This window comes from Thunnus albacares, chromosome 3 (assembly GCF_914725855.1).
Source record: "Thunnus albacares chromosome 3, fThuAlb1.1, whole genome shotgun sequence".
NCBI classification, from domain to species: Eukaryota; Metazoa; Chordata; class Actinopteri; order Scombriformes; family Scombridae; genus Thunnus; species Thunnus albacares.
This window is the reverse complement of record NC_058108.1, coordinates 4,928,059-4,956,052: the sequence shown is the minus strand read 5'-3', so window position 1 is coordinate 4,956,052 and position 27,994 is coordinate 4,928,059. Positions and strand designations below refer to the sequence as shown.

The following is a 27,994-nucleotide window of genomic DNA, read 5'->3' as shown; positions in this document are numbered from 1 at the left end:
CCTAGTGGTCTTTTATTTTAAAATCCTTTATTATTTTTTGGAGTTTTCTAATTACATAAAAAGGAACAAAAACATGTAAAAAGCGTTGCAGATTTGAAACTAGGTACAAGATATGATGAGTTTCATTCCAAACAACATATCCACTGAAGAAATGAACAAATGATAAATTACAACTTGAAGAAAAAGCACTACATGGTTTAACTATCGAGTCACTTCAGGACCCTAATAGATATGGATTTCCACCACAGTTCTCTCTTTTTTTTTTAAATGTTGGAATTGTTGATTTCCAAAATAGATAATGTGTTTTGGAATTAAAACTTTCATATATTTAAATGACCTAAAACAGGGAATTACACAATACAGTAACAACCATAAAAAGGAACCACAACCTTTAAACATTTTAAACCATATGGCTGGTTATGACTGATACAAGTTAGCATTGTTTTCTCAGTACAAAGAGTTTACATTACAGAAACCTCAGAGTGAACACACTCCTTTTCCAAAACAACAAAAATCCAGATCAGTTGAAGACTCTCATCTCCACAGAGCTTTAAGGTTTCACTTTAACAATCTTCATGTAAGTCATATCAAAACAGTCTGAACTGTACACAGGATGAGGTGCTTTCTGACGGTTCGTTGCCTTTAAGAGCGCCTCTGGCACTTCTTGTCTCAAATGAAAAAATTCCTCACAATAACACAAAAGGAAATGAGTGCTCTCTTCAGACAAAATGAGTTTCTGTCTGTGTAAAAAGACCTACACCTGTGTTAGTTTTACCAAATCCGGTGCCATTGATACATACAGAGGCATGGTTACACAGGAAGGGTGACATAATAAATTCGTCTCTTCTTATGAAACCATGAAATGATGTCAGAAGTAAACTGTAAATATCAGTGATTTTGAACGAGGGGGGGGGGGGTTGTCTGTTTTTACTAGAACATGTCCAATTCAGAGATAGTCCAAGAAGCTTCAAGTCGCTGCCCTGTTTATGTGTAACAGGACGACTTGAAGAGGCTGACGGACTGAGGGAGACGTTTCTGTCTTTGGGCTCTGTGGCAAAAGGCTTTGAGCTACGCAGTGCACTGTAGAGGGGGGGGGATGGGGGCAAAGACTATTAACCATGGGTGGTGTCATCCTCCACAAAGTCTTTGGCCTGCTCCGCTGTGATCACGTCGATGTGACTCACCTAAAAAAAAAAAAAACACACACACACACACACACAGTTATGTGACCAATCAATGCCTCCACTTAAGCCATTCTGACTAAGCAGTAATCACGGTTGCTTATGAAACCTCAAAAGCTTGATTTACAAGAAGTAATCAGTTTCCTGTGAGCACGGTGGTCTCTTAGATAACAAATCAATAACAGAATTGTTCAATATTTACAGAAAGAGATGGAAAAAAAAACGGACTCTGACGTAAATCCTGATTTATTTTTTTTCACACTTCTCCAGAAGGACGAGGATGACAATGCATGGGCAGAAATCTGAGCAGAACCTGGACTGTTCTATTTCGGGTTTCACAGTCATATCAAGCAAACATTGTTATGACTAAAGATCTTCGTTCCCTTTCACTCGATGTCTCATGACTGTGTTTGGGTTTGGTTCGTGTTGAATAATGCTGTGTAGTTTATTTTTAAACAAAATCTGCGACTGCATCTCTGGAGAGAAGTGGTGGGTCGAGCAGATGTAATGCTCAGGAATGTGTTATGCAGAATGTCAGCGAATGCAACAATATGGCTTTAGTTTTTAGTTTTCTTTCTCTATAATGACACTCGCACAACTCACGATGACATCCTGTTGCCCCCAAAAGTTGATGGTTTTATACAGAATAAACTACATATTGCTCTCATAAAACCTAAAGTGAAGCAAACAGTCTCAACCTCCTTGTGTGCTGTGAGATTTTCATGTTCAGTTGGATATTTTGTGCAGCATATGCACTGTTAAACTTATTCTGTTTGTTAAGAAACATCAGCGCTATCTGCAAAATGTGTAGAAAAAAAAAAAGAGCATTTCATTTTTGAGAAACATCACAGCACCGTTAAAATCCTCCCACAGCCTGTGTGTGAGAAAAACCTCAGATAAGATCAAACTTGAGTGAGCCTTTAACAGAACTGGAAGACTTAAAGGGACAGCCTCACCTTGTTTCTGAATTTGACACCGTAGAACTTGTCAGCTGACTCGAGCAGCTCAGGCCTGAAGGTGGTGGTGATGAACTGGGCGTGTCCTGCCAGCTCAACAATCATGTCTGAAATGGACATGAAGCGACATGAAGATGAAGAACTGAAATCACAATTTTCTGCCAAGATGACCTCACTGACACAATGTCAACAGACCCCGTCATGTTGAGCCTCATCACTCAGTTCAATGTATTAATGTATGTTATGTATTTATGCTAACGCTTTTACCCGAGACAGCCTTCCTGTGCTGGGCGTCGAGGGCCTGGTCGATCTCATCAAACAGGTAGAAAGGGGCAGGGTCACATTTCTGGATGGCAAATATCAGAGCCAGAGCCACCAGAGATTTCTGACCTCCAGACAGCTGCTGCATCTCTCTCATCTCACCCTGCTTCCCTGTGAACGACACCTACACAGAACAGAGGAGGTCGAGTATTAGACCTGAGGCAGAAGCGTCTGGACACATCCATCAAGTTCAGTTACAACAAACTCTTACCCTGATGCCGACTCCAGTGAACTGGTCCACGGAAGGAACGCTGCTCTGTGAGCCGGAGCCCCTCTCGCTGTCTGCACCGCCCTCACCCTCATCCTGGGACTGGCTGCCTTCAGCGTCGCCCTTTTTCATCACCAACGTTGCTTTGCCTCCGGGCACCAGCTTCTGGAAAACCTCGCTGAAGTTCTTCGACACCTGGGAGGTGAGAAAATACGGCAAGAGTGACGTTACTCAGATGTTCATTAAGGGAGCGTCTACAGATTTATGTATTTAATAATCATTAAGTATATAAAAAAAGCTGAAATACAAAAATCTGATCATCTAAAACTTCAAAAAGGGTAAATAAAATGTTGCATATCAGCAGGCGTCTAGTAAAATATTTAGAGAAGAAGCTTCAACTTGCTGTAATGTTATATTTCTGTTATATTATTAGATTGAGACAGAAGCACTTTTGGGAACTCAGTCATGAACAGGACATCTGGTACCGACTGGAAAAACACTGCTGTGCCTTCAAAATATCAACTACAGGTAACAAGCTGCACTTATGGTCCTTCAAAACTCGGCCTGTCTGTAACACCCATCAGCTGGCTGATACATCCAACACTGGTTAAGTCAGTGAAACTGGACGTTCCCTTGAGTCTCAGGTGTAACGTACCTGTTTGAAGGTGAGCTGAATGGCCTCGTACTTGCGCAGCTCCAGGACATTCATGAGCTCCATGATGGATTTGTAGCCACGGTCCAACTCATCCTGACGCTTGATGAGCTTTTCCTTCTGCTCGGAAAAGTTGACAAACTGGTCCAGAGCTTTCTTGTTGACATGACTGTACTTCTTCAGCTCCGTGTTGCACTGCTCCAGTTTACGGAACAACTGTAGCGCAGAGGTGGGTGGGAGGGGAGACAAAACAAAACAGGAAAGATTAAATCATTGTTAGTCAGGCAGTCCATAAATATCTTTACTTCTTTATCTTAAGCAAACTACTGTTCTGAGCCTTGTCTAAAATCTGCTTTTTACGTTTTTTTGTGATAATTATTTATTTCTTTCATTGTTATCTATATTCATATGACAATTTTGTCTGTTTCAATAATATACTCTAAAAACTAAGATTAACTTGCAATCTCAATCTTTAAAACATGGACGGGAAGTCCTTTAAGTGCTCAGAAAAGTTAAACATCTACAATCATCTGCTTAGGAAGACCATGTGACCCAGCTCCACTGTAAGATTTGTCAATAAATCAACTATTAAATTCTTTAAGGTAGACACAAGGAGCGGCATGACTACGTAGGAAAGAGGTCTGCATGCATGCATGTTTATTTTGTACTAAGTGAGAAAATCTTCCAGCAAAATATGCAACATGAACCTCATCATCATCATCATCGTCGTCATCTCAACAGACTGGAGCTCTGCAGTGCTGAAGACTTTCCTTAAAGCTGCTAATATATGAAATGTGTATTGATACCACTTATTGACTAAATTAAGATATATTCTGTATTTCAAAGCGTCTTTCCGGATTCTATAATATCTGAAGATGACATGACCTGATTAATTAGGAAACAGCTTAGTCTGGCTCAAAAGTGACATGCACTCTACAAACTCTTGAACTATAAACTCGTCCATCTGAATCACTAATGACCACAGGAACATGAGCAAGTGCCATTATTACTCGGCCCTCTCATCCACTTCTGCAATCAATGGCACCATCTTGCCCCCGAGCAGTGTCCCGCGGAGAAAGATTAACTATGTAGAGTGTTTATGAGAAAGTGTGAGGCTATTTTCAGCATTGTCAAGGGGGAGGGGAAGTGGGGGGGGGGGGGGGGGGGGTGTACACACACAGTACATGCTCAGACACTTATGAAAGATGCAGCCAGGTCCACTCAACTCTCAGTCTGAGCTCCCAGTGGCAGCTGGCTAAAAAATCAGAGACAGAGCACTAACCAGTGTCTGAGTCACTGGTGAGTGGGTGGGATGTGATGGGCTCAAGCCTTATTCCTTAGGGACGCTACGTCTATCTGTGTGTGTGTATGTGTGCACACTCATGGGTGTGACTCAGACTACGTCCACACTAAGCAGTCTCTGTCCACAGAGAAACACCTGAACAATAAAAGGCGGCTAAAATCTCTTCTTCTGCGTTTTCCTTTCAGTCGGCCAACGACAAAACTGCAAATCACAGCCGACATCTGTGAGGAACGGGACAAACAGCCCTGACAAAACAGCTGTGTGATCGGCTGTAACGACATTTAAAATGATAACAGACAGAGTTAGATGGCAGGAAGTTGTCTTCTTTACTTCACTGCCACACAGCGGACTGTGACTGTTCAGTCCTCTGTGGATCTCTGGGATCACCTATGCTGTGTTTAATAATACAGACTAATTAATAATATAGTAGTTTTCTTAACATTTACACATGTTTCTGTTTCTGTCTATTAACCAGCAGATATTCTCAAGCTGCTGCTCTACAGTTTTGGGATGGGGTTTGACAGCATTTATCAAATTCAAATCCACTTATCAAAACTGAATCCTTTTGAATCCCTTACTGCATCTTATTAGGTTTAAACTTTCAACATTTGCAAGTAACTAAAGGCTAAAATAACTCCAACTCAAAGATGTCAAAGGCAGCTGAATGCTAAAGTGTTTAGAAGCAGCCTAATTAATGTTCATAACCTGCATCTACAACCTGAGAATTAGATGAGAAGCATATTAAAGGAGGTGTTAATTATATGGATCTGACACATCCAATTAACAGCTGTACTATTAAGCTGATCAGATTAAAATGTTCATTTGATATGAATCAAAGTTTAACTGGAAGACGTTTCTCAAGAGAAGAGTCGCCTCGGTGTGAAACTACACAAACACACAATCCACTCACGCTCGTGCAGGTGGTGTTACAGAGAGCAGCCAAGCTTCATATTTTGGCTGTTACAGTATTAACAACAGTTGATCTAATCTGCTGTTAGTGATTGTTGTTATTTTAACCAGTGACAGCAACAGTCAGCTGAAAATGAAAAACCAGCTACCTAAATGTTTTCTTTTGCTCTTTACTTCTAAAGAAGAATGAGGAAAGATAAAATGTTCCACAAGAGATTCACCAGCATCTAGGGTTTAATATGTTGTAATGTTTTGCTCATCGGGAATGAGATCCACGATGGAACCGGCTATCAGAACCCATCCCTACAGCAGACAAGTCTGCTAGTAACTAGCAGAGTTAGTAAGTTAGTAACTAGCTGGTGCTGCTGAAGATCTCAGGAGTTTCTGGAGACCAAAACAGAGCCAAAAGCAAAGTGAATACTGGACTTCATTTGAACTGCTGCTCTGTGTCTGCTGGATGTGTAAATACTGTGTTCAGGGTTGTGTTTAAACTTGTCCTGCTGCCCCCAAGTGTCTAAAAACAAAACAACAATTTACTTATTGCTGCTTTAAGCGCGTGATATTTTGTCGTCTATATGAGGATGGATTGAAGGTCTATAGTATGAGATGTTAGTATATGAGGCTGTGTGTGTTTGTTCCTGTGTGTACCTGTTTGAGTGTGAGGGTCTGGTACTTCTCAAAGGCCTCCTGAGGCAGAGAGCCCAACTCTCTGATCTTCTTCATACACTCCTCCTTCTTCTTGAGCAGCATGCCCTGCCTGTTGGTCATCTTCTCCAGCTCTTTAGTGTCGTGGTTGATCGCATCATTCTGCTCCTTCTCGATATTCTTCCAGCGCTCCATGCTCTTTATGTGGTCCTTGATCTCCGCCTCTGTCTTGTCGATCATAGAATCTAGATCTGGGGATAGACATTAGAAGAGGAGGTGATTGATGAGATGTTTCAGTCCAAATGAGATATTATTGCATACATATTGTGGCTTAGTCCCTGGTTCAGAAAAAGCCCATCATAGTCTTAAAAGTTACTGAAATAAACTTTTCCGAAGTAGGCTGCAAAAAAACAGTCAATGCTACTTATAAAACGGTGTGGGTTTCATCTTCGTCGAGGAGCCGCAATTACTCCTTCGTCTACTAATACGGAGGCTATTTCTCCCACTTTGTTAAAAGAGAGAGACAAAAGAAAATCTGCTGATTTTCTGAATCATATATGAAAATGACATGCAAAGAGTTTCCAACAAAAGGACTGAATATAATATTCACTTAAGAAGGTCATGCTGTGAATGTGTCATTAATAAGTTAGTGAGAATGATCAAATATGAATCCATGCAAATTAATTCTATTCAGGAACAAGTGCTTGCTGACAACTGCATTCTGTCCGCCTCGTCTGAGTCACAGCTAGAACATTTATACAACTGTGCGGCCAGGCTGTCTCTAGAAGAACATATTATACAAACCGTGAGTCAAACGCATCTCAGCGATTCTCACCATCTGCTGGACGTACCGACCTAAAGAGGCAGTCTGCACTTTTGTTGATTGAGATTATCGACTTACGGTAAGTTTTGGGCTCCGACAGATATTATTAAAGATTACAGACAAAATTGTTAAGCTTTGTTTTGTTAGTTTCCTGAAAAGTTACCTAATAATGTGGTATTAACAGGTACTTCAAAGGCTGCTACATACAATCCAAAAATCATTATATTTGCCTCTGTTCAACACATTTTGATTGTTTTTCCCAGCCTTCATGTAAGTATTAGTATAAATCACAAGTTACTGAGCTTGTACTCATTTTGCCAAAGATGAACCTAATGCATTATGGGTAGAATGCAGTGACTGATCTGTGAAAGCTGAAAAGTGACTGATACATATTAGGTTCAACCAGAGCTTGAAAACAAAAATCATATGTACTCCAAATAGTTTTTCAGGTTTTTGGTGATGTCAGTGTGTTGACCCAAAAATCAAACTGTATTTATTTGATCTGCAAAACAAACCAAACTGAAAGTGTGATTACTTAAGAGTATGAATAAACAACTCCAAATATGTTTGGTGTTGACTCACTCTCTTGTTACAGCTTGCTGATTTTTGACTAATTCATGACGCATTTGCATTTAACTTAGACATACACTTAAGACTATGAGCTACCACCAACCATGAAAGTGTGTGTGTGTGTGTTTTCCTAAACTTTAGGTAACCACCACCTCACTGTTTTGTCTAATGCGTACCTTCTGATCGAGACAAAGTATCTTTGACACGTTTGTTGATGCCGTCCAGCTCAGATGTTGTGGCTGTGAGCACTGTGCCTCCTTCAGTCTCTCGCAGCTCGTTTAGCTCCTGCGTTAATGCAAATTAGGTCACATCACAAAAAAAAATAAATAAAGAGGGTCATGCAAATGCAAACACCCCCTTCGTGACATGCATGAATCAAAACACCCACAGTACACAATGTCAACACATTACAATGTTTTTTTTTTTCGTTGAATCAGTTTGAGAATTCAAACAAAGTGCAAGATTCTACACGATTCTTTCAGTAGATTATAAAAAAAAAACGTATTTCTAGGGAGTTTAAAGGGACAGCGTACCTGCTCCACTTGGTCAAGACGCTTCCTTAAGTTCTCATTGAGATACGTCTCCACTCTGGTCATGATGCCCTCCAGCTTGATCCTCTCATTCAGCAGCTGTCTGTTGTCCTGTGGGTGGATAACGGGGTCAACATAAAACACAAAAACCATCAGCTCATGTAACACACTAGTACATTTTACAGCTACTCAGTATTTACAAGCTCTTGACAGTTTTCTTATTCGCTGTGTATCAGAGGGAAGAACCTGCCACGCAGAATGACGATGGCAGAGTGATAGAGAATTTCAAATGTTAATAAGGAAATATTAAAAGCCAATTTTGAATAATGTTTCTTCCATTGATACCACCAGACAACATCTGGACTGCCCTAGTGTGACAAAAACATCCACCTTCTGCTCTACATGGAATCAAACAGCTACTAAGAATTATAATTACTTTAATTAATATCTGATACATCTGTAATTATTCACTGTAATGCTGTCTTTGCCCAAACATGGTACACAAAAATCCCCTGTGTGTGCATTCACACTTGTCCTGGCAAATGCCACAATAACAATAAGGCAATAAGGCCCTGTTCACACCTTGCATTCACATGCGTCCTGAGTGATCTGATCACAAGAGGACAGTACGTCAGTTCACACCTGGCATTAGAATGCATCTCCACATGTGTCTCGAGTGACCACTTGTGATTGGATCTCACTTCCTGCTCTATAAGCAAATAAACACAGACATCATTTTTATTTGCAAATGAGTTTTTAACCAGCAGGAGGCAGCAATGCACTTCCGGTGCCGAGTCTGCTGGAAATTTAAAGAAGAAGTTTGCAAAGACTTTGGCACGCGGGCAAAATCGAAACTCTTCGGCCTCAATGGAAACCAGACACATGTTTCGTGTCTACTCCATCCACGAGAATCCAATTTGCGTGTTGTTGACCTTCTTCTTGTTGCTTCACACTTTAATATAACGCCATCGGCACGTGAATACGTACGTACTTCCACTTACACATAGGACATCAGTCCAGTAGGCAGTCTTTCAGTGTGGCCCAGAACACATTCACGTATACACTGCTAAAAGAATGTGGCCATACGCTGCCTAGACTACCTCCGAATGAGGTCTGAGTGATCAGATCTCAATGCTTCCTCAATATGTCTTGAGTGTGTTCACACTAGACTCAGTGTTAAAACTGGGTGGAAACAATTCGAGACTTAAAAAAACAAAAACAAAACAACAACTCAGCATTAGAGAACCAATCCAAAGCCTTTAGGGCGGCGACATGCAGTTCACTACGGAGGAGAATGGGTGGAGAGCATCATTTCCTGTTAGGCGTGTCCTTGACAAAACGTGAGGGATGTAGGTTTGTTAGCGGCCGTTCTCACTGCCCTTTAAGCAACTACCTTGCATTTAGAAATCCCCAGACGATCGGTAGAAGGGAAGCTCATTCACACCTGTACTTAGAGCTGTCCACTTGACCCAACACACACACACATATGTGAATGCCAAGTGTGAACAGAGCCTAACTCATAAACACAAAACCAAGTGTTATGTTGCGAGCGACATAAAAATTCAACAACTGCCAGCACTGCAGAACCATACATGAAAGGCTCCATGTTGTGGGGGCGGAGTTGTTGTGCAACCATAGCGGGAATAGCTGAGAGTTCATTGAGGTGAGAGCTGAGAGCAGCTGGCAGTGAAAGAGAAAGAGGGGGCAACGCTGGATCACAGGAACATCCCACACACAGCTGCTGCCTGCTACTCTCACCTCAGTCAAGTCATTTGAATACACTAGCAAGAGGCGGGGGGTGGGGGGTGGGGGGTGGGGGTCAAACAGAAACAACACAATGTAGGTAAAAGCCGCATTCTCTGAACTACATATGAGCATGTGGAGGGATGTGTACGCACCAACTATTTCAGCTCAACACTGTGTTTTCTAAAAAGGTTTCTGATCCGATCTGTGGTGTCTGAGATACCGTGTGTAATGAAAGAAGGAACAAACAGAAAGGACACATCCATCAATCATGTCCCACACTGAACATTATATTTTATCGTCCCTCCAACAAACTGTAATGTGATACAGCTAAATTGGATTTTGTTATTCGATCGAGTCACAGAGCGAACGTTTATTGGCTGCTGCTGATCTTTTGTCATTTCAGCCCACTGCTCGCTAGCTACAAAGAAATCTGAAAGTTACTATCTACAGTTACATTTAAATACATGCGCCTTGATGAAAATAAAATCTAAACATACGTATGTAGCACCTCTCCTTAATAGAGAAACTAGATAATAAAAAATCATTCCAAATGCAGCAGCTTATATTGATCAGTTAGTATAAACTGTGCCACAAATCCTGTGTTTAACAGACACAGATCATATGTCTCTGCCCCTTCCTCCTCCTCCTCCTCCTCCTCCTCCTCCTCCTGACCTGCTGGAGCTGACGGATCTCATCGTTGAGGTCGTCCACACGCCTCTGGTCCTCCAGGCTGAGCTGAGAGAGCAGATCTGTACCCAGCTCGGCCTTCAGCGACTCCCTGGTGGACTCCATGGCGTGAAGGCTGGCCTCCAGACTTTGGAGACTGCGTTGCTGGAGAGGAAGAGGAGGGAGAGAAGATAAGACGGTCAGTGGATAGCAGAGAGGAGGTGAGCTAGAAACAACTCGATATTAGATCACGCAAATAAATACAAATTAGGATATTGTGATAATATCGGCGCATGATCACCTTGGGCATGAACGTCTTCTCCGACTGCTGCCTCTTCTCCTTCAGCATCTTCATCTCTGACAGAATACTGTCTCGGGACGCCTTAAACTTCCTCTGTTGTGTCTCGATCTGCTGCATCTGGTTCATCAGTTGGTCGATCTCATTGTTAATACGTAGAGGCAGCCGTTAAGGAAATTAATCATCTCATATAGCTGAAATTGTGCATATTGTAAATCATGCCGAGTATAGACCACAACAAAATAGCATTACACACCAACAAACAAAAACAGAAGCAACAGAGACTGGCTTTTGTTGAGGCTTTTCCCATTAACAAATAAAAAGTCATAGGCTTTTTTTGTTAGAAGTGAAAACAAAAGGGCTTCAGTGATGTGACTGGGTTTCCAGGGGAAGTCTGTGTCATCACTGATATCAAGGCGGAGGATTAAGGAGGGCTGCACATACTCATCATTAAGCTAATTTAACAGACAGGTTTATTGATCCTCTAGGACTGCAACTCTCCTCTGGCCCCTTTGAGGTTTAACAGGGACTCAATAAACACTGAGGCAAATCAATCCGCTGGTGGTTTTATCGATTTAAAAAAGGGGCCACCGAAAGTCAGAGGACTGCCCTGCTACGTCCGGAGCAGACTGAGAAAATAGAAGATTCGAGACCTTCTGATCGTTTTTCTTGAATGGGAGCGGCTGACATCAGGTTACCCGTTTCCCCTGACTTAAATGATTTTTTAAAAATAGATGACCACTTTAACTCCTATGAATAAAATATAAAAACAGATGCATTACACATAACCAAGTCGATAAGAGTCGTGGCAGTTATGAGCAATCACAGCACAAGTGCACTTACTGCATTACCTCAACACTGTGGTGCTGGTGGCAAAATGAAGATGGCGACTTAAAATAGAAAGGATGGGTTGAGGTGCATCAGCGTAATCTCATGCTTATCGACAGGGGCAAAAGGTAGAGAGTGAAAAACAAGAGGCTTTTAAATAATTGATCTGTTCTGTGACTCATTGCTGCAGGAGTGAAGGACGAGCGCCGTGTCATCGGCTCAGTCATCCGTTTCCCTTGCCTACTCACACATGTACGTAATCGCCAGGTGCACATATTCACCCGCACACACAGTACCTGCTGTGAGAAGTGCACACACAATCACACAGGTATGCAAACACAGATAATCATACCGGAAGTGACCGTATCTATAAACATGCAGTACATGCAAGCACAAATCCTCTCTCATCCCCCCCCCCCCCTGTTCTTCCTTTGTGGGCTGTCCTGCTCTGACACATGTGAGTCATGGCTCTGTCCAATATGACCCGACATCCTCTAATCCTTCTTGACCTGCTAACACCCTCTCATAGCAACCGAGTCAGCCTCCTGCCGGCTTTGAGGTAGCTACATAACCCAGATGTGTTTAATCCATCTCTAAAATACAGACTCAGCCATGTGACATCACCCTGTAATTGAGTGAGGGCAGCACTCAAGGGCGTTTCAACTGTTCAAACAGAGTTCCTAGATGGAGAAAACGCTGCTATGAACTGCAGGGTGGTGTGTGAATTAAAACATATTTCTACCAACAGAAGAGGATGTCTGAAGGGTTTTTCTATACGATATTGATCGTGCATATACATGATGTTTCCTCCTCCATCTCTCCAAGGGAAGAAACGCCTTCCTGGAGCTGTTGCACAAGCATTTTTACAAAATTAATGTCAATATTTCATATGGTGAATTCTTCCTTTCTTAAATGTTGAAACATTTCCATCAATGTCCTTCTTCCTGTATACCCCGTGAGGTGAACACTAACAAAACCAAAGAGACTTTCTTATTTACTAACTGTCTGGTTTTCATATGTGACTCAACCCATTTCGTTATAATCAACACGTAGCCCCACGTCTGACCTCTGCGCTCCCTACATTACACCGTGACTCAGACTTCTCAGTGCAAAACTTAGGGGAGAAATACAAACATCATTTTTTTCTACCTGTTGTCTGGGAGCGGTTTGCATCTACAAAATATTCTTGTGATCTAAAAAGGTGTTTACTGTCTGCGCGGGATGAGAACATCTTTCCTCGAGGCAAAACAAACATTTGAATCCAGTATTTCCACAGACCTTTTCATCAACAGCACTACAAACGCGGCTCCGCTGTACTGAGCTACGCAGTCTGTGGATATCCTGAATTTAAACATTAGTTGCACCCTGAGGAAAGATGTTCTCATCTCAGGGATGCTTTTCAAATACCTTTGAAGATGCAACCTGCTGGATAACAGGTAAAAAAAAAAAAGATAACGTTTTTATTGCCCCCCTTAGCTTTTCCCTGAGAAGTAAATGTGAGTAACATACGGAGTGTCGGCAGCACAGTTATCCATACAGAAACTTATCTTAACTCTGATGCTCTGACCTCTCAACGGAGAGCTTGTGGAACCAACATTTAACACTTAATCAACAAACCCATTATACAGCATCTTATAGCAGACAGGATATGTTCGATGTTCCTGCGCAGATTCTCGTTGAGTTTGGCCTCCAGCTCACCCAGCTCCTCCTCGGCCTTCCTCATGTCCTTCTGCAGCTCCAGACGAGACTTTCTGGTATCGTAATAGCCTCCTGTCAGAGCTCCACGGTGGCTCACCTGGTCACCTAAAAGTTCACACACACACAATGTAGCATATGTAAGAGATAAACACTAGCATTACATACAGTCCTAAAAATAAAACCTGTGCTATGTAGAAAAGGCACAAAGATGCAGAAAGTTCAGTGTTACAAAGGCAAGAAACACAAAACCTCAATCGAGTGACAACTCTTAAGATGCAAATAACTAGTAACAGATATCTTTTCATAAATAGTTTTGTTTATCCATATTTTTTGTGACAAGGACTGTCCCTCCTCCCCCCTGTTGCTCATTTTATTTTTCAGTGGTATGTATACTGTAGTGTGTATTTCAGGTGGGCTTACCCTCCAGGGTTATACAATCCATGGTGAACGCTCTGGCCAGCTGGGTGGAAACCTCCATGCTGCGACAAATCAGGGTTTTACCAAACACGTGCTTGAAGGCTTTGTCAAAGTTGGGGCTGTAGCGCAGCTTGCTGATCATGGGAATGGCGTCCTTAGGGGGGGGCAAAAACAGGTTGATATGAGTCAAATACTACACACTGTATTGTCAAACAAGAACTAGCTGTAGTAGAACGGGGAAAAGTGGAATTTATGTATGTTGTGATGATGAAAATTAAGTTTGCATGATTGTTACTCATCTGTATGTTTTAAAGTGTAATGAGTGCAGCAAAGGTTTGGTGTAAAATAGCACCTATCAAGTAGTAAATGCAAATAAATTTAGTCCCTAACAGATAAGCCAGAGAGGGTCACCAGCCAGAGCAGCTGGTAACTGTTGAAAATGTAACATTTATAGCACCGAATTGAGTTATATCCGGTATAAATACATTTATATTAAACCTTATATCTATGCCTCAAAATGCTCTCTAATATTCTGAACTATGCAAATGATGTTATGTGTACTAAGTCCTCACATTGGTCTCAGGGTAGGCGGTGTCTCTGACGTCCAGCTTGCTGAGGGGCAGGAATGTGACTTCTCCAGGGAGGTTCATTTTGTTGAACTCCATCAGGATTTTGGTGCTGACTTCGTCAGTCTCCACAATGTGGTAGAAGAGTCTGGAAAAACATCATCATGAAGGTCATGAAAATAAAGAATGGATGGGTTTGCCACAGTGTTAATTTTGTCAGCTATTCTTTTTAATTTAGTCTTAGTCCTCTGTCAAATATTCTTGTTAGTTTTTAATCATATTTAGTCAACCTCATCCTGTTTTTTCTAGTCAAGTTTAGTTGACTGAAAGTCTGGACATTTTAGTCTTTTTAGCCATCAGATTATATGGAACATTTCAGTCAATCTGGTCGAACCAAAACCAATATATTTTTCTGTCATTTTAGTCAAACTTATTTCACACAAGATTTTATCTTATCATTATCTGATGAAAATGATTGAATGATTGAGTGTGCGGCTGGTCGGATGGTATCAATTTAAGGAACAATACATCCAGACATGGAACACGTTCTGATTTGCATATTTATTTTGAACCGATACGATTCAACAACTGGGGCCAAATACTCTCTTTAAAACTACTATAAAACAATGAGAGCTGTACATAAAACAAAACATTTTGATTTACAAACTTACCTTCCTGTTCTGAACAACAGAAATAAAAGTAGTTAGCATAATAAAATTGACAGGAAATAAGAAAAGAAAAAAAATGTGCCCCATGGACTTAATAACAAAACAACAAACAAAACTGCTGTCTAGCAAGCTAGTTTACATGGCATGGTTTGCTAGAATAACAACAACAACAACCATGATAAGGAAAGGTAATGTTATACACTGCTATTTTTATCAATACAGCTGTCCACAGAGACCATGTAATGGCTCGCGTTTCACTTGGACTATATACACGTAAACGTGACCTGAAGTCTATTTTCCTCCGTAAACATAGATGACCTACACTCCACACTGCACCTGAACGCCTCCGGTGTAAACACACAGAGCACTCATTACTGCTACTGCTGCTCTGTTAACACCTCCTGGGAGTCTATTTTATTTTGTCAATGAAAATAAAGAGAAGCTTTGGTTAAGTTTTTATTTTTTTAAGCAGCAATTTAGTCTCGTCCTTTTTCATCAACAATACTGCATATTGATACTCGTCATCATCTCGTCTTAGTCATGGAAAAAAAGGTTGTTGTCGAACGTATTTCCAGGAAAAAAAACCCTTATGTTCAGACCAATATTGTTAACTTTTCAGATGCATTTATTCCTGTAGCAGTCTTTTCTTCATAGCCTCTGCAGTCTAAATGTCTGTCTTTATGTCTTAGCACATCATTCTTTATGTCAAGCCTGAGAGGATAATTAATGTCCTATCTCTTGAGCCGCTCACTCAGCGGTGATCAGCTAGACTCTGTGGTGGGCGTGATGTGATTGTGTTACCGTGGTAATGTGGTAACCGCAGCAGCTCTATATGCAAGTACATTCAAACCGGTCTGTGAACTTACAGTTCAGCATAGAGCAGTGTGAATGCAAATGATTGATGTCCCTTATGTTGATGTCTTTGAACTGTTTGTTGTACAATCTAATGATGCTATAATTTTTTGTGTGCTTTTATTGTTTTAATATGCATTTTTATTGCCTCTATCGTTCTTATATGTTGATGATGATACTGTAACTTTCGTGTTCCTTTATATGTACTGTATTCATGGCGTCCTTGTAAAAGAGAGCTTGCTCTCAATGGTCCTTTCTGTTTAAGTAAAGGTTGACATAGGACACCTTTGCTTTACCGTGCAGCATGTGAGCAGTACTAAAAGTAGTAAAACTACTTGTGTTTTGGTGCAAAATGTTCACACCCACCACAAATGTTTGTTAGTCACATTTTTATTGAAAACAACAACAACAAAAACAAAAAAAGAAATCAGTCCTCACCTGGTACCAGCGGTCACCTCCACACAGGTGTAAAAGGCGGGCTCGCACTCAAAGTTATTCATGACGATGCCGTGGTAACCGTTGATGACATGCTGGTTGATGCCCTTCCGACGGAAATGCTCGAGGACTTTGTTGATGCTGTCGATACCGTTCAGAATGGCCTGGAGGAAGAGGAGGAATACTGAGCGCTTTATTTAAAAAACAAACAAACAAACAAAAAACTAAAAAGCACCTACACTTGATCTTATTTATTTACTGACATGAAGTTTATATAACTGAAACTGCAACTGTGAAAATCTCAAAATGCACTACAGCATTTTATCAACTAACATAATTGTGTTTTAATGTTATTCAGATTTTTTTCACATAAACAGTCACGACTTCTTCTAAAGCAGAACGCTGCTACAGCGGGAAATAGTTTTTCCACTTGCTGCCTTTTATGGTACTTCCTATTGAGAGGCATTGGACAAATACAGAGAGAGAGAAATCTTTTTCTATTTTGACAATATTGTGCAACACTATAAACTGTACACTATGAATTTAAAATATGAGAGAGGGCAGACAGAGCCCATCAAAGGCTGGAGACAGGATGAGTCAGCTGGGACCAATGAAAGAAAAATAAATGCGGGACATTTGTCCATGAAGCCACAAACAGCAGCCTTTCATCTCAGCAGAAATTATTCAGAAGTGATATTTGATTGATGCATCTGCCCAGAAGAAACGACTGGCAGTTACTGGATGGGGCAGTGAGGAGTGAGTCATATGTAAATTTAGCCAGCTATGATAAGGTGCCAGTAGCGAGGCAGATGAATGATTCCATTTGATATACCTATCCTGACAACTGGCTGAGTCACAAAGTGAGTCTTTCGCAGTATTCAGGTGGGCTCAGAGAGAGTGAGGCACTTTTTCACTCGGCGGGTTTGATTTATCTTCATTTCCTGCCTATTTCCTGTCTCACAGTATTTCAGCAAGTTAAGTGCATGTATGAAGGTTTAATAGACGGGTAGCATGACAGGCTACTTCTGAGTGCCATCCACAGAAAAGGCTGGTGAGTATGTATACATGAGCGTGCTAGTAAAAGGATTAGTGAGTTACCAATCATTTATCACAGCTTTCAACCATCATCATCGACAAAAAAAAAAGGGAATTTATGTGTCTGTGCACACATACAAAGACAAATACTGCAGACGGAAGGGTTAGGTATCCCGTAGTTCCGTTATGCAAGTCAATAATTATGCAATCATGCACAAAGACACGGACCTTGCCGGTGGCCGCTCGAAGGAGCTGCTGTTTCTTCTCCAGGTCCTCTCGTTTGGCTGCCAGGGCCTGCTGCTCTGCGTTCTCCTCACGCCACAGGTAGCTGGACAGACACGGACAGTCACACACTGTTACACTTATGTCACCCGAAACACAAAAAGTCAACTGCAGCCATGATACTGACAGGAACAGGAGTCAGTCAGTGATTAAAAAAAAACAAAAAAAAAAAACATCCTCCTTGAATATTTTGATGTAAACAATGAATGAATAAATAAATACAAACAAAAAAGAAAAGAATGAAAATCTCAGGTTGATATGAAATTTGATTTGCACAACATTTAACATCATGTTGATTTTTTGACCAATATTGAGACAACCAGCTTTTATCCTCACAAATAAAAACTAAATATCTTAATTCTTGTTAAATAATCAAATTTAAATAATTGCAACAATTAAACTGCCAAAGCAGCCTCCCTCTTGTTTCAATTAGGGTAATTTCTTCATAATTTTAGATGATACATTACTAACAGCTTGCAGCTGTGGTGTCTGCATGTTGTGTTCCATCTATTAAAGCCGTCATTATGCTGCCTTTTCACCCACTACACCCAAACAATGGATCACAGTGGAGGCTGCAGACAATCATATAACATATTCATGAAAATCACTCACTGAATTAGTTTTACTTAGTGATGATAATGAGTGTTTTTTCATTGAATTTAATGGAATTCAGTTTTTAAAAAAAGATCATGACCTCTTTTTTATACTAAAATGAAAACACACATTTTCCCTCGAGTGTGTTACCTCATATAATACTCGGACAGACCTGAATAGAAATGCTCCGTTAGTCGTGTTTCAAGAAGCAGAGAAGCATCTCTCTTGACTGTCATTTCACGACTAACCTGGAAGACGTTTTAAAAGCAAAAAAGTGTCCGGCAGCAGAGGCCCGAGGCATCCTCCTCCTCTGCATTATATAAATACACCTCACTGTTTGAGTGGACATGGAAAGTCCGGTGACATTCACAGCAGACAATACTGTGGTATGTAAATAAAGGTTGCTAGGCAGACATGGCATATTGACTTAAAGGGAGGGTGGACAATTTAACCTTTCAGCTTAATGCAAGATGCCGGCATGACTCACCTAGAGATATAAATCAAGTGATGCTATACTATGGAGCTAGTAAAAAAAAAAAAAAAAAAAAAAAAGGCATGAGCAAAGGTTGAAATTTAAATGTAATTAAGTCAAAGAGTCTTACTTTCTTTCGCTCTGCAGCTCATCTTTCCTGTTCTTCACTTCATAGTACTTTTTGTCCAGCTCCTCGACGCGGGTCTTGACCTCGTTTAGATCTTGATCGAGTTTCTAAAAGAGACAAGTTGAAAGTGGGTCAGACACGCTCAGGGGTTAAATCAAAACAGCAGAAAGCTTTTACAGTGATTGCATGAAAAACACAAAACATCACAGCATTTCAAAGTCCAGTTTTTACAACCCACAACAGCAACCTCGTGTCATTTTGATAGCACTTACTAGCAGCAGTAATAATGAAAGTAATAGCTACAAAAAATACCTACTTTAACCAAACTAATCCCCCAATCTACAAATCATCCAAGTATTAAACTGAACAGTGGAGAACAAGTGCTGTGGTTCCTCCTCTTACATTGTACTGCTCCAGGTTCTTCTCCTTGTTGGTCTCTGTGTCCTCCAGGTCTTTGTGGATGGCTGCGATCTGTCTCTTTTTATCATTGATGGCCTGGTCCAGAGACTTCAGCTCCTTCTTGATCCACTTGTCTCTTTCCTCTTTGGAAGTGAACTGACTGCCGCGACCCTGCTTGGCGTACAGGTCTGTTCTCTCCTGCGTAGCCTGGGCCAGTCTGAAAGTAGATGGCAACAAAGAAAGAGTGAAGATTTTGTGAACTAAACCGCAAGTTCACACAGGAAACCACATCAATAAGTCACCTTTTTTTCTATTCATTTCCTGAGAAATTACGCCTCTGAATATGTGCACGGTTAAATCTCGTCAGCCAACAGTTATATTTCCGTGATTTTGACGAATCTGCATGCTTCAAAAGGAACTCAGTGTCCCCTCCTTGCAAATCAGGCTTCAAAATGTTTGTAGCACATCTGCACCAAAGTACTTTAAGAAAACCCATAAATATCTTATGTGCATTCACCTCTTGATCTCTCACTATCAGAATGTATTCATAATGTGATGACTGACTCATCAAGTTATCGCTAGTCACCAGCTGCTCAAGGGACCGTAGCTGTGAGTGAGTCATCCCTACCTGGAGATGCCCCGCTCCTCTTTTTCTTTCACCATGTTGAATTTGGGCTCCGTCTCCTGCAGCTCCTTTTGCTTCTCCTCGATTTTCTCCAGCAGCTTCTGACGCTCCTTCAGCAGGCGTTTCTGGAGGAGTGAAAACAGGCAATTTTACGGCACATCTTCAAAATGTAGAACTTAAAAGAGATAAGGAGGGCAAGAAAAGCAGAGAAACAGAAAGTGAAGATGAAACAAAGTAGGTTATGTCAAGACAGAAGGTATCGAGGAGGGCAAGTGCTAAAAAGACTTTTGAACAAAACTCACTGTCAAAAGATGTAAGGTGCTCTAATCACCTTTGTACAGTGTTACCTATATTTATTTGTAGTTTATACCCACATCTATTCATTACATTTGCTCACGCTACCTTATCTGACTCTACTTGATAGTGAAATGTAAAAGGTTGAGTTTCTGTACAATGTGTGGGCTACAAATAATCTTGAAACGAAATTATTATTGGAAATACGGTGGACATGTCCTGCACTGCTCAGATGTCAATCAGTTTAAACCTTAATTAAACTAAAGTTGAGAGCACATCCCATAAAATCTCAGGGTACTGAACGGTGCAGGCTACATATACATTCAGGAAAAAAGGATAGTGTGGAGATTCACTAATATACGTCATATATATATATATATATATATATATATATATATAAATAAAGCATAATATGTAACAATGAACTCAAAATTCCAGTCCCTACAACTGATGCTGATTACACTGTTAAGCCATTAGGAACCTACAATCTATTTGGGATGAGTGCAACACTCACTCACTTAATAATAACAGGCTGTGAATCAAGGAAAAATATGGCTATAGCAGAGTGTAAGCAAAAGTAACAGGGGTGCAAATTTGGGAATCTCGCGATTCATTTCAATTCCGATTCTCGGTGTCTGAATTGATTCAGAATCAAGTCAAAACCAATTCTACATATAATAAATTAAAAAAGGGGGCAATATTTTAAGTCTGTTGCTCCAGTGTACTGTGCACCAAACCATTCACTGGTCTCCTTGGTCCACAATATGAAACATAACTGGCAGTTAAGATAAACAGTTAGGAGCCTTTTCATTTTAAAAAGTAAACTGCATTAATTAATTAATTAATGAATCTGGTCTCCTGCCTGTATGTTAATAACAAACTGGGAGGAGGAGTGTCACTTTCACTGTGTAGAATTCACCCATTATGAAACATTCATGCCTACTTTGTCTCAAGATTTTAAAAGATATTTTTTAACCCTTCTCGTGATCTTCATTAGTTAAGTACATCGTTATAGACACCAACAGAGATCACCTCAACAGCAGAGCTGCCCACCGGCGACAGACTGTGACAGTCAAGGCCGCCTCGAACCTGATCAAACTACTATCAGCAGATAGTGACGCACTTCTGCTTTCCTTGCTTTTCATTTTGCTCCAATAACTTTTGGTTGATGCTGTTCCAGTTTCAGCCAGGTGGACTTAATCCAACCAGCAGCCAGCATGCTGCCTTGGACCCATCATGGTCCTCACACAGACTGAGCCAATAAAGCTGTTCTGTATGATTATTCATACTCACACGTGCACACAAACACACACTGAACACGAGGCCATACGGACAGTGAGCCGTGCCAGCTCTGTACACACGAGCTCATGCCAGGAGTGATGTATAGTGGGACTGCTGGCAAGAGCCTGATACGCAGGCTGGTGCTTCCTCTGTTTTGGTTCGTCATCCCAGTATTGGACCAGCAAATGGTTCTACTTAAAAATTCAGCACTAAAACTGTTAAGTACATTTGGCCATACTTCTTGTTTTAGAGGGGAATGAGACAAAAAAACCCCACACAGCTTTTAGGATCTGTGCTTTTTGATTAGACGGTGAATCTACTGAGACAATCAACAAAAAATTAATCAGTGACACTTTTTTAAATGAAATAAATAAACATTTGCTGTCATAAATTTTAGGATTTTCCTGACATTCTGTGTTTTTATATTACTGTAAACTGAATACCTTGGATTTTATTTACCGTTCAGTCAGAGAAAACTATTTTAAGCCATCCCTTTGGGCTCTGGTCATTTGTTTTCTTTTATTTATTTATTTTTTTTACTACAAAGACTAACAATGAGGGGCTACAGAAGACTCTACTATATATTATTCTTGCTGAGTTATTTGAAAAGTGAATAATTGGCAACATGTACCAAACTTTCGTACGTATTTGAGCGGATGGGTGCAAAGAGAAAACGACTACCGTCCCTCTATGTACAGTGCTGTAAGGGGAAGGGGGAGTGTTGTTGGTGCAGCATCACGAGTGCAGAGTGACGCAGATGGGAGGCTTCCGTACCCTCTGCTCGCTGTTGCCTGCCAGCTCATCCTGCAGGTCCTTGGCCTTCAACTCGAGCTTGGTCCTCTGCTTGATCTGCTCCTGGCGCTCGGCCGACAGCTGCTCTCTCTCCTCCTTCATGGCGGAGATCTTGGACTTCAGCTCCCGCACAACACGCTCCGTCTCCTACGGAACAAGAGCCAAAAGGGAGAAACAGGCCGTGAGATTTAATTCAAACTACGACAACTTATTTCCACGTCAGTGAATAAATGACTATCCGTTTGTTTATATTCAGATCCACGACATGTCAGAGCGGTTGGGAACATTAGCGGTCTCAAAATGTTTTAATTGTTTTCGTTTTCAATGCTCACTACAAGAAATATTAACAAAGATCTCGATGACACTATGCAAATTTAATATCACTCAAGTAGCTTCTGTATTCTATTTCTGTTTTCTCATGCCTGACATTTTGTGATTCACTGCTTGCGTAATGAGTACATTAAGTCTTACTATGATCACAGTCACAGTGTGAGATATTCAGAATAATCAGGATTTGAAAAAACTACTAAATTCTGCGGCATAAATGCGACATTTTACTATATGATTTTACATACTGTATTTCAGTGCATATTGTAACACCTTGTTAGAGGATGATGCTGTGATTATCATTTTGTGAATGTTTGTTTTCATGCACCCCTAATCACAGCTTTACATCTGTGATGGGTTTCTTTACCTCGACTTTGTCTCGGGCATCTTGCTGAGCATCACGCAGCTGTCTGGATTTGTCTCCGCAGGTCTCTCTTTTGGAGGACAGCTGGGGAAAAAAAAAAAAAAAAACACACACACACACACACACACACATAAAATACAAAAGGCTTGGTTTTAAAGCTGTATGCAACAGAAGAGGTACCTAAATGCTCAGTGCACAGGCCGCAGTGACTTAATTCTCACTTTCATTCATAACTGAACAAGATTCACTCATTTCTTCTGACAGTTTTTAAATGTCTCATATGAAAATGCTCCTATTTACATATGTGTGCCATGTATGAAATGCTCATTAGACAAGCAGACAGTCAAGCCCACCCGTCTTTATGATCGTTGCCATAGGGACAGCGCTCAAGTAAACAATCTTAAAGCAATGTTGTGACTATGGACGAGGTCACCTGGACGCTGCCTGAATAACAGAGTGGTTCAACTCTTTTTTTTTAAGATTTGTTGTGGCACTTTGAATTATGACTAACTCCTCAGTTGATCAACTTTGTGTTTGTCAATAAATCTTTTTGCATAAAACATCTGTATCTCCTCGAGTTTCTGAATTTACATGCTCAAGATTTCTATAACACCTGTGATCAAAATGCTACTGAAGTGGATAAATTCAGATTTTTGTAGGACTCTTTTACCTCATCTAGCTTGGCGCGGGTTTCGTTCAGCTCCTGGTTGTAGATGGTGTACTCCAGGGCTCTTCTCATCTTGTCCCACTTCTGGTACTGAGCCAACTCCTCCTTCTCATCCTCCAGGGTGTGCAGACGCTCTTCAATGTACTTCAACAGCTCATTGATCTTCTCTCTCTTCCCCTCTGCCAAACATACACAACAGGTTGGGTTGTTTTTCCAAATGTAAACAAGAGATGATTTAACAGCTGTATGTAATTGTGTGTTGTTCACTATCAGGTACACTGAAGATGGAATAATAAAGACAATAACATCATTAAGACTTGTTTTTAAATGACATTATTTTTCAAATTAACCACCTCAGGTGCTTTTTGTTACTGTGCAGTGTGCACTATTTATACTGTACTTACTAAGCCTGCAGCTCATGAAACTTACTGAGTAAATATAGAAAAACAGCGTGAAACTTTTTCACGAACACTCCAGTTTAGTCAAAATCAAGTAGACAGTATTTTTCAAGTAGAAAGCTCTTACCTGTCTCCTTCATGAGCGAAATACTCTCCTCTTTGCGCTCATCATACACTCGTGTTCCTGCCACCTCTCTCAGCAGCTTCAGACGCTGGGAGTCGGGCGCTGTAGCCATTTGGTTGATCTACATGAACCATCGCAATAACGAGTGAGACAGAATACCTTGCTGTTCGGGTTCCCTACTTGACACAATACACTTCACATTTAGTGGATGTTCATTTCTGATTTTACAAATTAACACCAATCCTTCTATCAGCTGATGTTGTACTGATGTGATTTTAACAGGACAGGCCAGCTAAAGACATCCAGCACTCTGGTCCTAAGCCCTGCTTGCATATTACGAGGCACAAACAAAAAAAAATGGTGTGTTAAACAACTGTGAGGTTATGCAACCACTCCTTTCTCACCTTTCCTTGCTTGACAATGTAGTAGGGGTTACTGCGGGAGAAGCCGGCACTCTCCAGAAGGTTCATGACATCATTCTTACTGCAACAATCACAGACGCCATCAAACAAGTGATTACATGGATTCACAGAGTTGTCATTTCCTGTGATTACAGGGACATGGACAGTCGGTCCACAGCAATACTTACGTCACCATCTTCTTGTCTAAAAAGTACTGGTCCTTCTTTGCACCGATGACACGACGAAGGGAGACTTCTTCTTTGTCGATCTGGAGGGAGAGACATTTATTAGTGGTCAGGAGGAGAATCACACACTGCGGCAGAATTGGCTGGTTATGTCACAGTGTTAGTCAGCTGCATGATTACAGTTTCACACCTAGTTATAACCAATCTTTGGATTTCTAGAGTAGAACAAACATCCTGCCTGTCAAAATAATAAGCACAGCATGCACTGAAGCAGGCTGACCGTATTCAGAGGTCAGAACCGCTGTCAGCAATTTAGGTTCAGGACAGTTCAACATGACATGTGTAATACTGTGCTGCGTCAGCGGGTAGCCTCGGCTAAGGATGCACATAAAACCAGTTGTGAAGGCAATACGAATGTCTGGTACTTTGCCACATATATTGACTGTACTGATGTGTACTGTTATGAGAGTCTTGGTATAAATGCAGTTGTAAAATGGGCTATGCTAAAGGCCTCTCTTAAAAGTTTTTCCCCTGTGGATAATTTGGTAGGTTTGTTAGGTGTTAAGTCCACTTATTATCATGTTGTTAATTTGGCATTTGTAGGTGTTGTACCAGAGCCAGGCATCAGCAGTATAAAATTATATTGGACAGACAACACCATGAACTTTTAAGATTACAGGCCAGATGGCATGCCAAATACACCAGTGCACTTCCAGCCTGAGTTTATAATGACAGCAAAAATAAAACAACCAAGTATTTATCACATACACAGGCAGGAAAGCCTCCTGCTAACACAGGAGACAGAGTATTATTTGAGAGGCTTATTGAAAGGTTTCAACAACACCAAAGGGGCAGGGGTCAATCCTTTTGTCAGACATTACAGTAATAGGATCAGAATGAAATTTTTGTCATTCCTACCGGCAGCCGGTTGTCAGAGTTGTCAAATATAATCTCCACAAAAGCCGAAATGACACGAGGACCAGTTCCCTCCTACAGTGACAGGGAAGTGAAATTCATGTACATGTTAAGATAATGAATATGAAGATATATGTTAATAACAGATACAGTATGTAACTAATGCAATTAAGACTGTTGTAATCCATCAGTTATTAGGAATTTACACAGGTTACATGAGCAAAAAGTTCAGTTATTTACAACCAATGTGTCAGAAAGCCATTTTCATAACAGTAGCCAAATCTGTTGCGTGTCTGTCATTTGCCTGTACTTACATGGAGCAAGGCCAGGCGCTGTTCGGGTCGAAGGTGGCTGAACTCATCACTGAGCACAAACTGGATGGCTAAGGAAACAGACAGGAGTCATGATTTTAGACAATGAACTTTACAAGAGAAGACGATGTTTGACTGCTGTCATTAAGGCTCACTTACCATAGAAAAAGTTACTTTTTCCTGACCCATTTCTTCCAACTGTAACGGGGAAAAAAAAAACAGAAAATGAGGACATGACGACATAGAATATCTTCACAGCCACGCACATGAAACTTTGGCTCACTATCTTTTTCTGGCAGCTTATGTAGGTGTCTTCATCCAAAGTGCACACCCAAGCACATGAACGCTATAACACATAGTCAAGTCCATTTAATTTGTATAGCACATATAGCATGTTTAGCATGCACAGTGGCAGTTCAAGGCACTTAGCATCAGCATAAAAAACAATTGATCAACATCATAAAATTATTAAAAAGCAGAGTTTAAATATACATAAACCTACTATATGTATATAAAGTAACATGTATTTTTTATTTATTTTTTTTTACCATTTATTATTTATCTCAGCGCACCTTGCATTCTTCACTTCTTTGCACTATTTACAGAAAGTTTCCCTTCTATATAAAACCAAAGTGAGTGGATCTTATTCTGGGGTAAGTTACAGGTAAACGATAAGCAAGTAACATAAGCAATAACTATGTGAGGAAAAGATGATACTCACCGATGACATTGTGCTTTGGACTGAACGGGTCCACCACAGTTTGGTCCCTGTAACTTCTGAACCCCTGGATGATGACCTGCACAGGACCCCGGAGAGCACCGTGAATACATACACAGTCCGTAACACCGTCATAACCACACACGAGTTTATATGTTACTACCACTACTCTCCTACACAGACACAGGGCCTTGACTGGCGGCCACCGTTTGGGGACCATTTCATACACATAAACCATTAGTTAGACAGCCACAATAACGTCTGAGCGTATCTTTAAATACGAGAAAGCAAGTTAACTACATGATGCCGGTGCAATATTGACACAGAAACGACTAAATCAGCTAACGTTAACCTCACGTTAGCTTGTAGCATTAGCCTAGCCTCTTAAAAAGGGGGACGGGCAATTCAATTCAAGATTAATCCACGTAGCGCTAGTTAGCGTTAGTAAGCTATATATTTAACTTATGCATGATCTTACTTAACTCTGCGATTCAATTAAAGCTATATTCCGTGCTGAAACTGTGTATTGTGAGCACAATTATCACGTTAAGCTAGCCTCATTAGGCCAGTCTGTAAGTAACTACGGTGTCGCTCGCTTACCTGTTTGATGTACATGGCTGTCTAAGTAGGCCGTCTCCTTGGCTGAATTTGGAGATAAACTCCCCCTCCACTAAACTGGAGAAGCCAGGAAGTTAATAACCCAAACTTATCAGAAAATATCAGAAATCTTTGCATTCAAAATTGGTGAAACACTGTGCGGCAAAACAGAGAATAACATGGAAAATGGCGGCGGGGGCGGGATGTAATGGATCATACCATGATGTGAAAACAGGGTGGTAGAAATAAGCAGATACTAGATAATGTATGGTTGTAATAGAAATTAGATGGCATTTGAGAAGGAAACTATACCGTGTATTTAAGAACGATATGTTAAATCTTTTTTAATTGTGTTTTGTGCGTGAACATCAGGTTTGGCACATTTGCTGTTTACATGCCTCCCTATTTCTACAGTTGGTACAGTCTATCTGTCTGTCTTCTGGGCGCCAAAGACCGAAAAGACCGAAAAGAGCGTCAACAGCGTTATGCCATGTTGACTGAATTATAAAGTATCAACTAAACTTCTGAATGAATTAAAACTGCCACATGTCAATATTAATAATAATTAATGTATATGATTTTCCTATGCCGTGTCCGATACAAATTATCACTTTGTTTCAAGTAGGCATTTTGTCTTAATTTCTTTAATGGTTGCACTGGGTCACAATAACTTGATGACCTAGATTGCCTATAAAATGACCTATAACTATGATACATAATATAAGCAATGCTCTGCTTATCTAAATCTGCTCCCTGTCACCAAAGGCCAACTCAAAGTCACTGTAGGTGTCACTGTTGCGTCTTCTTTATGTTG

The 27,994-nt window shown here is 40.7% G+C and overlaps 1 protein-coding gene across 1 annotated transcript; it reads right to left on the bottom strand.

Moving 5' to 3' along the window:
- Positions 1 to 10: 10 nt before the first annotated feature.
- smc3 (structural maintenance of chromosomes 3) lies at positions 11 to 27,384 on the bottom strand. The gene is made up of 29 exons (XM_044345924.1): positions 27,184 to 27,384; positions 26,587 to 26,662; positions 26,025 to 26,063; positions 25,869 to 25,936; positions 25,558 to 25,629; positions 24,643 to 24,722; positions 24,458 to 24,536; positions 24,057 to 24,174; positions 23,535 to 23,710; positions 22,868 to 22,948; positions 22,156 to 22,320; positions 19,810 to 19,931; positions 19,185 to 19,398; positions 18,786 to 18,889; positions 17,536 to 17,635; positions 16,276 to 16,436; positions 14,324 to 14,465; positions 13,755 to 13,905; positions 13,287 to 13,439; positions 10,812 to 10,963; positions 10,517 to 10,675; positions 8,102 to 8,209; positions 7,745 to 7,853; positions 6,179 to 6,426; positions 3,322 to 3,534; positions 2,670 to 2,861; positions 2,405 to 2,582; positions 2,138 to 2,244; positions 11 to 1,184 (listed from the first exon to the last, which is right to left on the bottom strand). Exons 1-29 carry the CDS (start codon positions 27,196 to 27,198, stop codon positions 1,113 to 1,115), a joined length of 3,654 nt encoding a protein of 1,217 aa, XP_044201859.1. The 5' UTR covers positions 27,199 to 27,384; the 3' UTR covers positions 11 to 1,112.
- Between the last annotated feature and the right edge of the window lie 610 nt (positions 27,385 to 27,994).

Bases quoted from the DNA above. Each gene is read 5' to 3' on its own strand.
- smc3 (XM_044345924.1), bottom strand. The intron at 16,437-17,535 runs GTCCGTGTCTTT...CTCTTCCTCCAG, and splicing joins TTCGAGCGGCCACCGGCAAG to GCCATTCTGAACGGTATCGA. The intron at 2,583-2,669 runs GTAAGAGTTTGT...TGTTCTGTGTAG, and splicing joins TCACTGGAGTCGGCATCAGG to GTGTCGTTCACAGGGAAGCA.